At 36.8% G+C, this 11,993-nt stretch overlaps 3 protein-coding genes and 1 long non-coding RNA gene across 12 annotated transcripts; 1 reads left to right on the forward strand and 3 right to left on the reverse strand.

The window, feature by feature from the left end:
- Positions 1–144: 144 nt before the first annotated feature.
- LOC124316618 lies at positions 145–1,345 on the reverse strand. Of its 5 annotated transcripts, none has more exons than XR_006911856.1 (4): positions 1,264–1,345; positions 1,063–1,203; positions 688–834; positions 145–327 (listed from the first exon to the last, which is right to left on the reverse strand). It is a non-coding gene; the product is annotated as an uncharacterized LOC124316618 (long non-coding RNA). The 5 variants fall into 5 exon arrangements; XR_006911859.1 differs by having other exon boundaries at positions 1,063–1,156; positions 1,264–1,278; XR_006911858.1 differs by having other exon boundaries at positions 1,063–1,156; positions 1,216–1,264.
- A 2,143-nt stretch (positions 1,346–3,488) lies between these two features.
- On the forward strand, positions 3,489–5,336 carry LOC124316554. 3 transcript variants are annotated; one of them, XM_046782566.1, is made up of 7 exons: positions 3,489–3,537; positions 3,696–3,941; positions 4,005–4,072; positions 4,141–4,451; positions 4,519–4,711; positions 4,780–4,891; positions 4,949–5,336. In XM_046782566.1, the coding sequence occupies exons 4-7, from the start codon at positions 4,370–4,372 to the stop codon at positions 5,108–5,110; spliced, it is 549 nt and encodes a 182-aa protein (XP_046638522.1). In that variant the 5' UTR covers positions 3,489–3,537; positions 3,696–3,941; positions 4,005–4,072; positions 4,141–4,369; the 3' UTR covers positions 5,111–5,336. The 3 variants fall into 3 exon arrangements, with proteins under 3 accessions (XP_046638522.1, XP_046638521.1, XP_046638520.1); XM_046782565.1 differs by having other exon boundaries at positions 3,492–3,537; positions 3,646–3,941; XM_046782564.1 differs by lacking the exon at positions 3,489–3,537 and having other exon boundaries at positions 3,596–3,941.
- A 1,766-nt stretch (positions 5,337–7,102) lies between these two features.
- On the reverse strand, positions 7,103–9,185 carry LOC124316424. Of its 3 annotated transcripts, none has more exons than XM_046782359.1 (7): positions 9,123–9,185; positions 8,719–9,014; positions 8,588–8,655; positions 8,286–8,519; positions 7,886–8,222; positions 7,659–7,826; positions 7,103–7,593 (listed from the first exon to the last, which is right to left on the reverse strand). In XM_046782359.1, the coding sequence occupies exons 4-7, from the start codon at positions 8,326–8,328 to the stop codon at positions 7,152–7,154; spliced, it is 990 nt and encodes a 329-aa protein (XP_046638315.1). In that variant the 5' UTR covers positions 8,329–8,519; positions 8,588–8,655; positions 8,719–9,014; positions 9,123–9,185; the 3' UTR covers positions 7,103–7,151. The 3 variants fall into 3 exon arrangements, with proteins under 3 accessions (XP_046638315.1, XP_046638316.1, XP_046638313.1); XM_046782360.1 differs by having other exon boundaries at positions 8,719–8,964; positions 9,123–9,180; XM_046782357.1 differs by lacking the exon at positions 9,123–9,185 and having other exon boundaries at positions 8,719–9,076.
- A 691-nt stretch (positions 9,186–9,876) lies between these two features.
- Positions 9,877–11,698, reverse strand: LOC124316370. Its single transcript, XM_046782279.1, has 6 exons — positions 11,666–11,698; positions 11,335–11,590; positions 10,889–11,271; positions 10,499–10,819; positions 10,237–10,428; positions 9,877–10,128 (listed from the first exon to the last, which is right to left on the reverse strand). Exons 2-6 carry the CDS (start codon positions 11,532–11,534, stop codon positions 10,100–10,102), a joined length of 1,125 nt encoding a protein of 374 aa, XP_046638235.1. The 5' UTR covers positions 11,535–11,590; positions 11,666–11,698; the 3' UTR covers positions 9,877–10,099.
- Positions 11,699–11,993: the final 295 nt, after the last annotated feature.

The raw sequence follows: 11,993 nt of genomic DNA on the forward strand, positions 1-11,993 counted from the left end.
GATTAGCAGCATTTTAATCCAAACTTGAAATATCCTCCCTCCAACATCCACCACGGCCACCACTTTCCTATCCCAATCCCAAAAACTTGTTTATTATTTGTTTGACATAACACATCCCCATATTTCTGTTTTTGTTCTTTCTTAACATACAACGGTAAACTGCAATAGTCACGATGACAATTTAACAAAATATAATGCAACTTCGGTAACACAACATCAGCAACAAGGAACGGCCAATTGAACTTGATGTAGAAAGATCTTTCACCAGCATAGGCTTCAACAACGTGCCACATCGGACAGCAACTACGCGAACATGAAACACTAAACCTATAACCAAAATGAAATGAATTAATCTTCAGCATCAATGGAAATCCCATCTGAAAAGACAGAATTAATGACACTTTGTGGTTTTAGTTAAACCAAATATTCTGAAAACAATATCTGATAGCCATTGTTGAAACAAAAACAAAATTTGTGATTTAAACTACAACAAAGAAGAAAGAGAAGCTAAGACTTTAACTGGATGTGAACCCTGCTTTCAAAAAATCAATTACTATCTAGCAGTAAATTCTCACACGATAATAAAAAAAAATGAAACAAGTATAGCTAAACTATGAAACCTCTCAGTGTCAGTTAGCAATCTTTTTGAATCAGCCAGACAATTAAAAAGTTAATTGAAATAATTACTTCAGTTTCTTATGTTTCTCCATTTGACAAAACAAACAGCAGTAGCAGAGTAGCCTACAGGTAGCAAGAGGAACACCCTTTACCAGCTGGCTGCATCAAATCCATATGTACATTGGGCAGCAACAACAAAGCTCAAACTTTACCAGACTGTTTATAAAAAAAAAAAAACTCAATTACTATCAAGGACACAGCAGATCAAATGACAAAAACAAAAAAAACATTAACTACACAATCCTTTGAAATAAATGTTGCAAAGGATCCTACAGCTAGCGATTAAGCTTTCCCAAGGTAGACAACTATAGTTTTACAACAGGTAAGTTAAGACATAGTCACCAACTAACTAAGTCTCATAGTTAGAAAGTTGAACATATTTACCTGATTTGTTCTGAAGTGTTTCTTACAAAATGTACAGCCGGTACGTACAGGAAAAAGAGACGACATCTTGGCAAAATGTAGGCCACATGATCAGCTGAAATTTCCAAGTAGAAATTATAGGCTAGGTTACCACACAAATAACTAAATTCACACACAAAGAATTAAGATTCAGTCACATCTAACAATCCAAACAGGAATTACCATTTTTGGAAGAAAAACGTGAGGAAGGAAAACGTCGTACGGATTATCTAACGCTTTCAATCAGTGCTCGAAAAAAATGCCGTGCACTGATCAGCAAGCAGACGCACTCACGCACTTTGGCGAAAACAGTGAAACGGCGTTGCCAATTCATGCAACTCGACCGCCAAATAAAATATTTTTTCAAAATCATTGGCGAAATCTGAAAAACGAATTCAAAGTTAAAGGCACTGATTAAATAAAGCCATGGTCATCTGTCGTACGAATAATAAGAGAGTTAACACACTTTTGCCTTTAAAAACTAACAAAAACAAACTGCACTTAATGTAAACAAAATTAGTAAGAGATTAAATTCTTTAATTGTGTTTTACAAACTTACTTCAGTCTCATGGTAAGTGTATCATGATGCGCAAATTCAACACAGCACACAAGATATCTGTGAAATTTTAAATGGGAATCAGTTATGAGGACTACATTACTTGATGATCATTTCATTGGAAACCATTTAGTTGTGATGATTTGATAGATAATCCATAATTGTTCCAACAAATCAGGAATAAGATAATGGTCTTCACTGTTGAAGCAGGATTGGTGACATTCAGAGCCAGGAACCTAAAACATTATAAAGTAAAAATTATTGACTAGGTTGTGAATCTACTTTTGTAAAAGAAAAAGTTCTGCTTATGGCAGCCGAAAGATATATTAGGATATGCAGGAAAGGCATAAAGGCATTATAACTAATAACAAACAATTCCAGCAACTGCAAATCGGACACAAATGACTTTCACCAGGAATAATGATACACTTTATGTACCTTACCTTGATCATGTTTTCATGGATCCACACCCAACAAATTCTGTCGTGGCTGTTTGAACAATACACAAGCGGAAGTGCTAGTGTCAATCACAGCTGCCTACATTCTCCTTTAGGGACCTACAGGTTTTCTATCACATGTGTTGTAAAAAAATACAGTCAAGAAAATTCCATTTAGAAATTTTGGATTTGAATTAAGTCTTTTAATATTTTGTATTCTGTTTCTGTAGGAAACTAAAACGACTTGTTAATTAAACATTAACTATTATTAGTTAGCTTAAAGACTAAAAGACTTGATCAGAGAAAGCAACGTGAGCTGACGTGAGTAACTGGTCAACCAGAGCTAAGACTCCGGTTGGGTGGGTTCGTACGCTCCAGGCCAAACGCCTTCTGAACTCTGTAGGGCGGCTTGTGCCGCCTCGTTCTTCTTACTTTCGGCTTCTTCGGCTTGCTTCTTACTTGAACCAGTTCCCTCAAAGGGCTGATCCCCAATGACAACTTGAGTAATAAAAACGAAAAATGATTACCAAAAAAAAAAAAAAAAAATTCAAATTAATTAGGCCTACCCCGTGCAGTGAAAATTAGCAAATGAGGACTTCCTTCCTCCTTGACTGTTTCAATTTTGGTTTCAGTCTTTTTATGCTTGAGGTGGAAAACAGGATTGCTCTTGGTTTGTTCAGCGGTGCTTACAGATGCCATGGGCAATGCTTCCACTTTATCAGTGACAGCTGTTACAAAAGAATAAAACTCTTCAGAGCTGCAAACAACCTCTAAGAAATCTTTGCTATTAAAGCATTCAGCTTCACCCATAATTTCTTCCATCAGAGGGGCTTTGATACTGGGATCTTTGAGCTGAACTAAGCAGAGGAGGATCATTCGTGCAACTTTTGCCTTGGCTTTCTTCTTGGTTGTGTCTTTGGCACTGTAGGTCTTGCCATTTAAAGTGACCGATGCTACATAAATTCTGGCATGAGGTGGTCCAGATGCTGCAATGTCATAGACAATATTCCGTTTGATTTCATTCAAAACCATTAAAGGATTTTTGTGGACAAGGTCACAGGTTCCGTATTCGGCATACTCCGTATTCTTCTTTCGTTTCTTCTTTGGTGAGCCATCATCGTGTTTACTACTCATCTTTGTAATGCTCCACGGTCTCGATAATCCAATCGTTACTACCTCTATTCAACTTCTTAACAATACGACTTGGAAATGAATCCTATCAATATTAAAGGAGCAGATCAAAAGGAGGACTTACAATTTTCTAAAATTTTGTTAAAAAGGAAAATAAATCGTAGAAGAACGAAACAAAAAGAAGTGTTTACTTACACCATGAAGGAGGAATGGAGGAGGAGCTGTATGGAACGCCGTTTGTAGCAGCGAAAACAGACACCCCTTTTTTTCTTTCGCAGTTCGCACCCCTCTTTGTCTCGTTGTCTGCTTTAGTCGTCTGCTAACCGTTGCCAGGTAATCCTTCCGCAGCGTTTATTTTTTTGAATTCAAGTTATTAAATCCACTTTATAATTAGATATTTATTACTTCTATTTAATTTTAATATTTTTTCGCATTTATTAGTATCTCCCTTTTACTTAATTTTCATATATTTGTGAACAAAACAACACCAGCCCACACAGCTGACTGCTCAGGGCTCACAACAGTCGGAAGCCATTCACCGAGCCATTCACGTGCTCATTGTAATTATCAGAAGGAGCATGCAGTTTTAACTGTGTTTTACCTGTAGTCCAGGAGTGATTATTCTTAAAGAAATTTCATTAAAATATAAGATAAATTGTGATTTCAACATCGAGGAAGAACCGCGTTCTTTTTGGAAAGCATTAAGGCTTTTTGTGTTCCTGTCAACTATTGGGCAAGTAATTTTACCAAAAAATTGATTTCTTTCATTCTTGTAATCCTAATGTTTTCATTGTTAACAGCTTGTCACTTTTCAAGACACCAGTTATCATCAGTGTTATACTTTTTATTTGTGACAACTACTGGCCTGGTAATTTCAGTTAATGTGGTTTCGATTCCTTCATGTAGTCTAATTTAAATGTCTTCTTTGGGTATCAGCTTGCTTTTTAGTGATGGAACTGAAATTGAACGTTATGATCGTCGCAGAAATTTGGATAGTCGCAATTCTCACAACTCAAAAAAGAAAGATCATCGAAGCCGCTCTCCTATCGACAAGAGAAGATTATCCAATGTATCCAGTTCCTCATATTCTGACAACGGGTCCCCATCTTACCACAACCGATCTCGTTCTTCTTCGCCTGATTTTCCTGGGCCAAAATACAGTCAGATGGTTAATCGATCCCTAAAGGACCTTGTGAAAGAATCAAAGAAAGCTGTAAACTCAAGTTACGGTTCATACAACCAAGACGGTATACATTTAAAATTGATACGATTATCTCAATACGCATTAAACATGAGTTGTTTCTTTTTCTATAGGAAAACTTTCAATTGGGAAATCGACTGTCAAGTGTCAACAGGTGGAATTCTATTGTTTAAGAAAGTTGGAGTTTCCCATTCGAATCCCGGAAGACCAGGAAGAAATAAAATTATCGAACGCTGGTTTGGGTTCAAAAGTTATTGAAGTTCCCCTGAACCAATCAGGCAAAGAAATGAAAAATCTGATTCACTCGTAAGCAATAATTTATTCTTGTTAAACATATTTTTCTGTGACCATAAATATTTTTTTCTTGTGCATAGAAACTTTCCGTCTTTAAAGGGAGACTTCATCATTGCATGTAGATTGAAAAGAGGAGATAAAGTTCTAGAACCTGTCTTTAAAGAAGTACCGACAATGGCTCAGCTCTTACAGGTATATGTAACAATTTCAATGTCGAATTCATTTTCGTTATCTTACATTTTTTTTTAGAAAGCTCCGACAAAAACTAGCACAATGTATGTCGTCCCTTACGAGGAAATTGATATCGCTGATCGGGAGGAACGAGTCCGATGTTCAATATGCAATAATTACATTAAGGTTTCAAAGCGATTTGAACACCGCTTGAAGTGCTCTGAGAAAAATAATGCTTAACTTCCATGAATGTGATGCTATTAATTCAGTGCCAGTTTACACCAGGCCAAATTTTATGTAATTCAATTATCACATTGCCACTATTCAATTGCAAGTTCTTCATTGCTGCAATTACCAGGATGTGTGTTTTTAACTTTAACCATTTTGTTTGAATGTTTTTATGTAATCCAGTTATTGCGGAAGATTCGGCTCGTGTTTGTTTAACAATACAACGAACTGAACCACATTTTGCTTTTTTTAACTATTACAAAAATGCATCAATGAAGTCTACAGTGGCCGTAATAATATTTAAAGATATTCCGGAGAAGTTATAGTGATTTCATACAAGTAAACATTTGTAAAAGTAGATTCGATAAATGCCACTTCTAAATTGAAAGTATATATCTGAAAGCTTAATATTTTGGTGTTCGGACTTTCGAAATGTGATCCAAGATATAACGAGGAACAGCTACCAGATTGATGAAGGCAGCGCTGATTGTGTGTCTTATCATTTTCCACTCCTTATGGATTGAAAAGAGTCCTGAATAGCACGTTGTTTTCAAACAACTCTACTAAGGACCATCTGCTTTCTTACCTACTTAAGTTTTTTCTTTTGTGAATTTGAAACGTAGTGTTGCTTTTATGGTTATTATTTCGCCGTTATGCCCTATATCATCTGTATTTTATTTTCTTCCGCGATCCCTACAGACGAAGAAAAAGAACAAGTAGCGAGAGAGGTGTTCACGCCAATGCCACGTGAAAAACCCCATGCTGTTCTTGCTCTTAAAAACCATTAGAGGAAAAAAATACGTTCAGTAGTTAGTCGTTCACTCTTTATGATAATAAACGTAGGAGGACTCCACACAGAAAAACTGTTCCATTATAGCAATGTCCCCATCACTGTTTTTGGAATGAATGATTGAAAGAAGCAAGATGTTATTCATCCCAGGCAGTATCAAAATCCCGCATGCTGGGATATTCCGACGCGGTCAGAAAAATACCATTGAATATTTCTGAAAAAAACAATCATATTTCGATTAAATGTAACGGGAAAATGAAAAAAAAAAACTTCCGCATGGAAGAATCTCTTGTTTAATCGTATAGGTATAAAAATTTGTTTGTTTTCTGACCCAGTGAGCGTTTAGAAGATGGTGGGGAGACGCGGGATAAAGATGATGAGAAACGACATGCATGGAAAAGAGAAGTAGGCTACAAACGAATAAAAGTCAACGCACGGATGGTTGGGGGGAGCGGGTGGTGGGAAAAGTGCTCCATCTTGATACATTAACAGGAGTGTATAAATTCAAGATCGCTAAAGAAAACTAATAAAGACTCACATGTGTATACTCGCCCTTCGGCAGAAAATTACAAAAATATTATGATGAGAACGTTGAACCACCAAAAGAGATGATCACTAATAATCTATTTGTTGATATTTTCTGAGAATGCGGATTGAGGAAATAAATAAGTAGCGTAAATTTCTTTGCATCCCATATTTAACACCGGCGTATCACCCGGTGTTTTGTTTTGGTGTAAAATAACTTTCGACAACTAATGACGGGAAATATCGTAACTCATGGAATAACATTTAAAGTTAATTCTATGGTTTCCAAGGAATCTTAATTAAACCGCCGCTCTTTGTATTAATTTTTTGGCTTAGAAAAACAGCCCATTCACTTCACATCAACCCTTTTAGCCATTTGAAGAATATGTAACATCAAAAATTTTTCTAGTACTGTTCTGGAGAGTCCGTAACGATCCTATTGTATTGTCAAGAGTCACAGAATCTTAAGCGCAGCAGTTTTCCACGAAGTCTTTAAATAGCAGGTCACACCGGAACACAACCTACCAGTTTTATCTACATGCTAATGTTCACTAGCTACCCAATTTGGTTATTCTCTATTATCATATTTATTATTACAGCACACTTTACTTGAACAGAAAGTAAAGAAAATATAAAGGTTTTCTTAAAAGTGTAAATAAGGTCAAAGGTGTTGAAATACGAACACTGAATTTTTCATCGATTTCCCGTATATTATGAGAACAGTACCATACATAACGTCTAAACGTTACTCATTGCGTTCAGTACATAGCGGAAGGAAAGGTACGTTTCTACGGAATTTTCAAATGTAATTTTAGTGATTGGGAAATGGTTTCTCAATTCCGCCAAGGTATCTTCAGATGGACAGACAATATCAGGCACTTTGACACCACGAACTCCTCTGATGCAATGATTTTGTATGGTATTTACAAGTTGCATGTCGACATCAAATTGCTGCAATTCTGTATAGCTTTTCCCGTCTACCAAGGATCGTCTTTTCAATTCTTCTATTCCTAAAGTGAATAGTTGAATGGGAGATAAACCCTCGGTGCGGAGTTTGTGGGAGTCCCACATAGCACAGAATTCATCTAAAGATTTTTCAATCAGGGATCGGAAAACGAAATGTAGTGAAAATATGTCCATGTTGTTCGAAACGTCCAGGATTCCTTCACCTTCCATAAGACTGAAATTAAGTGAGCATTAAAAACCACATTCTTTTCCTTCACACAACATATTTAGAAAACTTACTAGGACAATTCTCTGAAAGGGGATAGGGCAACACGTAACACTTCCCTCCATATTCGTTCAATTCTGGTGTTGTGAACTGACCGACCGCTGATGAAACTGGCCCGATTACCACCCCTTGTAAGGAACATCAAATGAGCAACACCAACATTCTCCTTTCCTTTGTCAGTTCTAGAAGAAAGAAGTATTTAGAACAAAATTGAGTTGGAATCACGGGAGGAAATTGATACCTTACTCGTGATGGCAGACCAAGTTCTTTGACACCGGTTAGAAAATGCTTCAAGACCGTTTTAGCTTTATTATTGGTGTCTAACTTCATACAAAATATTTTTCGAGAAAACCCGTCAACTGCTCCAACAACAACAAACCTCCATCTAATGAGTTTATGATGAGTGTCCAAATGTACCATAGACAACGGAGCTCGCACTTGATAACGTCTTCTCTTGATTGTATTCTTGGCTCTTGGCTGGGATCCAAAGATTTCATGAACACATTTTCTTATACGCCATCGTTGGACAAAGACACCTACATTTGTTTTGAGGTGGTGTCTCAGATATACATCTCCTCCTGCAAAGGAAAATCAAACAATTTAAATGAAGCCACGGAAATTAAATTTAAATATAAAATTACCCATATTTGGTTTATCAGCCAAGACATTTGCTATGACTTGCATGAGGTCACAATCATCAATATTAGAAAATTTCTTTCAAGAAATTTTGAATTGCTTTAGTTTTCTGAGTATTGTCCAGTGGGACAAACCAAACCATTTTGCCATTTGTTTTACTGAAAAATCCCAGTCAACAAGTTGTAAGAGTTTTTCCTGAGATATTGGAATATTCATTGGTTCCATCACTAAAAAGCAAGCTGATACCCAAAGAAGACATTTAAATTAGACTACATGAAGGAATCGAAACCACATTAACTGAAATTACCAGGCCAGTAGTTGTCACAAATAAAAAGTATAACACTGATGATAACTGGTGTCTTGAAAAGTGACAAGCTGTTAACAATGAAAACATTAGGATTACAAGAATGAAAGAAATCAATTTTTTGGTAAAATTACTTGCCCAATAGTTGACAGGAACACAAAAAGCCTTAATGCTTTCCAAAAAGAACGCGGTTCTTCCTCGATGTTGAAATCACAATTTATCTTATATTTTAATGAAATTTCTTTAAGAATAATCACTCCTGGACTACAGGTAAAACACAGTTAAAACTGCATGCTCCTTCTGATAATTACAATGAGCACGTGAATGGCTCGGTGAATGGCTTCCGACTGTTGTGAGCCCTGAGCAGTCAGCTGTGTGGGCTGGTGTTGTTTTGTTCACAAATATATGAAAATTAAGTAAAAGGGAGATACTAATAAATGCGAAAAAATATTAAAATTAAATAGAAGTAATAAATATCTAATTATAAAGTGGATTTAATAACTTGAATTCAAAAAAATAAACGCTGCGGAAGGATTACCTGGCAACGGTTAGCAGACGACTAAAGCAGACAACGAGACAAAGAGGGGTGCGAAAGAAAAAAAGGGGTGTCTGTTTTCGCTGCTACAAACGGCGTTCCATAGAGCTGGTCGGGCACATTTTTGAGGCGATTTTGATATGAGCGAGCAGAAGCAGACGTGAAACGGCGTTGCCAATTCATGATCGACCGCCAAATTTAATATTTTTCAAAATCATAGGCCCCATAGGCCGTCTAGAAATATAAAAACACGAATGCAAAGATAAAGGCGTAATAGAAACTGAATATTCGTATTTTCAAAATGAAATCAGCTTATGTTGTTCCGAAAACACCCTACTCCATTTTCCTTCCTACTCCAATACTCCATTTTCCTTATTGAAAACAAACACATAAAATCAACAAAACCAAAAGAAAAAGCATAACCATGGGTATGAAAAGAACTCCATACCTCTGACCATCCTGACATAACACATAACTAAAGGCTTATCATTTCAACATGATTTCAATTTTTACACCTTTCAAAACCTTGCAACCTTGATTACTTCATTAACCACGGCAACGGCCTCACACATACAGCTAGTTGCTCATTTACGGCCTTAAAAAAACGGTTTGTAGAACAAGCATGAGAGCCCTATGGCGGAAAAAAATTTATTACTGTAACTCATTTCTCTCGTATTCCACACTTCCATCAATTAATATAAATTATTTTGTGTTTACAAACAAACTATATCTTGCCTTGACAAAATGAACATCATTAATGAGAATTTTGATACAGTGTGATACGTTTTTTTTATTTAGCGATGGTGAAAATTGAAAATATGAGGGTAAAGAGAGACGGCAATTTGTAATTTGATCGAAATGTCCCGGGTCGTTATCACACACACGAGTCCATCCATATAAGATGAGAACTTAACAGGTTAACTTAACAAAATTGATGCGGATGATTCAATATTCAGTTTTATAAATGACCGCGCCTACTATTAGCCGGATGGCAGCAATGCTTGGAATACTGGTAAATTTAAAAAAATATAGACATAATAAAATTTCCGCGAAGAGCATGATATAAGCGTGAATTTGAATTACTTAGGAGAATAGGTAATAACAGTTCAATACTTACGAGATTTATTACACACGGCTGCATCTGTGTAATCCTCATACAACCCAACAATTCCAGCATTAAACCTGTCTGCTCCTTTACGTTGATTGAAATCACCAAGTATTTGGTGTAAGTGTTCTGCTATTTCCATATCTTGGCGTACCAGATCAAAATTCACGTATGACGGAATTTTCTTAATAATTTTATGGAATTATAAAATCGAAGAGATTTTGGGTTATTTTAAAATGCGAGGAACCAATATAATAAAGATACAATAGCTGACCAGTTAACAACATTAATGCGCGTTCAATGTGAGGTACGACCACATCTAAGAAATCTTCTTCATCTTCTTCTTTGGACCAGTACACTTCTAGTGAGCACTTGGCAACAAACTGGAGTAATCCTGGATGTTTTATAAAATCCTCCAAAGGCACTAGTTCTTGGATAGCCATAAGCAGTTCCAGAAAGTTTTTCGCCAATTCTGCTTGAACTATTCTTTCATCCTCGTCGGCAGTCATGGAAATTTCCAAAAAATGATACAAAACGAAAAAAATCAGGTCAAATAAGGCCTGTCGTTGCCGAGGTTCGAGGACAGTAGGATTGCCTGAAAGAAGAAATTAATTAATTATACATATTAAACAACTAATAAAATTTCTTTACGGTGACACCATACCTTCTTCATCAACGAACGCGGTGTGTAATATCTTGAAGGCAATATGCCCAGGTGACATTGCTTGATTACTGCCTTCACCATCGTAAATCGGGTTTGTTTTGATTAAATGCACAAGTTGTGCGAGTATCCTACATTTCCTGTCCCCTGAATAGTGCTGAAGATACCAAGAAGTGACGGCTTTCAAATTCTGCTTATTGAACTCTGTCAGAAGTTCATCCTCTCCTGCATGAGAAAACTCGACCACAACACGAGTTTCCTGTTCTTCCTCACTTTCCTTTAGAAAAACAGGCTCCACCTCCGGCGATTCCGGTTCAAACAAATTAAGATCCAGTGAATGCGCGAGTTTAGGGACTTCCAGTGCAATGATAGGTGTAGTCTTTTTCCTAGAGCAAGAATATAAAAGGTTAAATAGAAATAGAAAAATGATATGAAAAATTAGTTGTTACGTTTCATCAGGGTAAACTAATTCCTTTGACGGCGATACGGGATTTGATGCTGCAAGCGAAACTGACGATAAAGGAACTAGCCCAATTCCGTTTTCATAAGGCACTAGTCTGTTTACTTTTTCCCTTAAATCAAATATGGAATTTGGGACCGAAGGTGGTGCTTGTGGGTCAAGTACGTTTACAACAGGGTGGCGGCCCATTGGAATCGCAGGAGGTTGGGAACGATGTACGCCAACTGCTGGTATACTGTTGGAGGCTGTGGACGATGTACGGACTTAATGTGTAGTAAACCGATTCCAATAGTAATGGAAAAAAGTACAAGAAGAATTACTTTGACTGCTTTGCCCGTGATCGGCGTCTTTCAGTTTAACCTAACCTACCTTGGCAAAGCCAAGTTCAATTCACAGTTGGCAAACTTAACAAAAAAACTTTAAACTTAGTTTTCTAGCTGAACAAATACCGTCTATGCAATGGTCTAATGACAATTAGGCTAAGGGAGTCAAGTTACGGTGCTTGCTGGCTCACTGCTTCCTGCTCGTGCTCGAAGGATCTGAGATTACCGAGCAGACGTACTTTGACGGAATGGGTGAAACAGCGTTGCCATTGTCTATTGATGCTCGACCGCCAAATAAAATATTTTTAAAAATCATAGGTCCCAT

Source organism: Daphnia pulicaria, chromosome 12 (assembly GCF_021234035.1).
Source record: "Daphnia pulicaria isolate SC F1-1A chromosome 12, SC_F0-13Bv2, whole genome shotgun sequence".
Classification (NCBI taxonomy): domain Eukaryota; kingdom Metazoa; phylum Arthropoda; class Branchiopoda; order Diplostraca; family Daphniidae; genus Daphnia; species Daphnia pulicaria.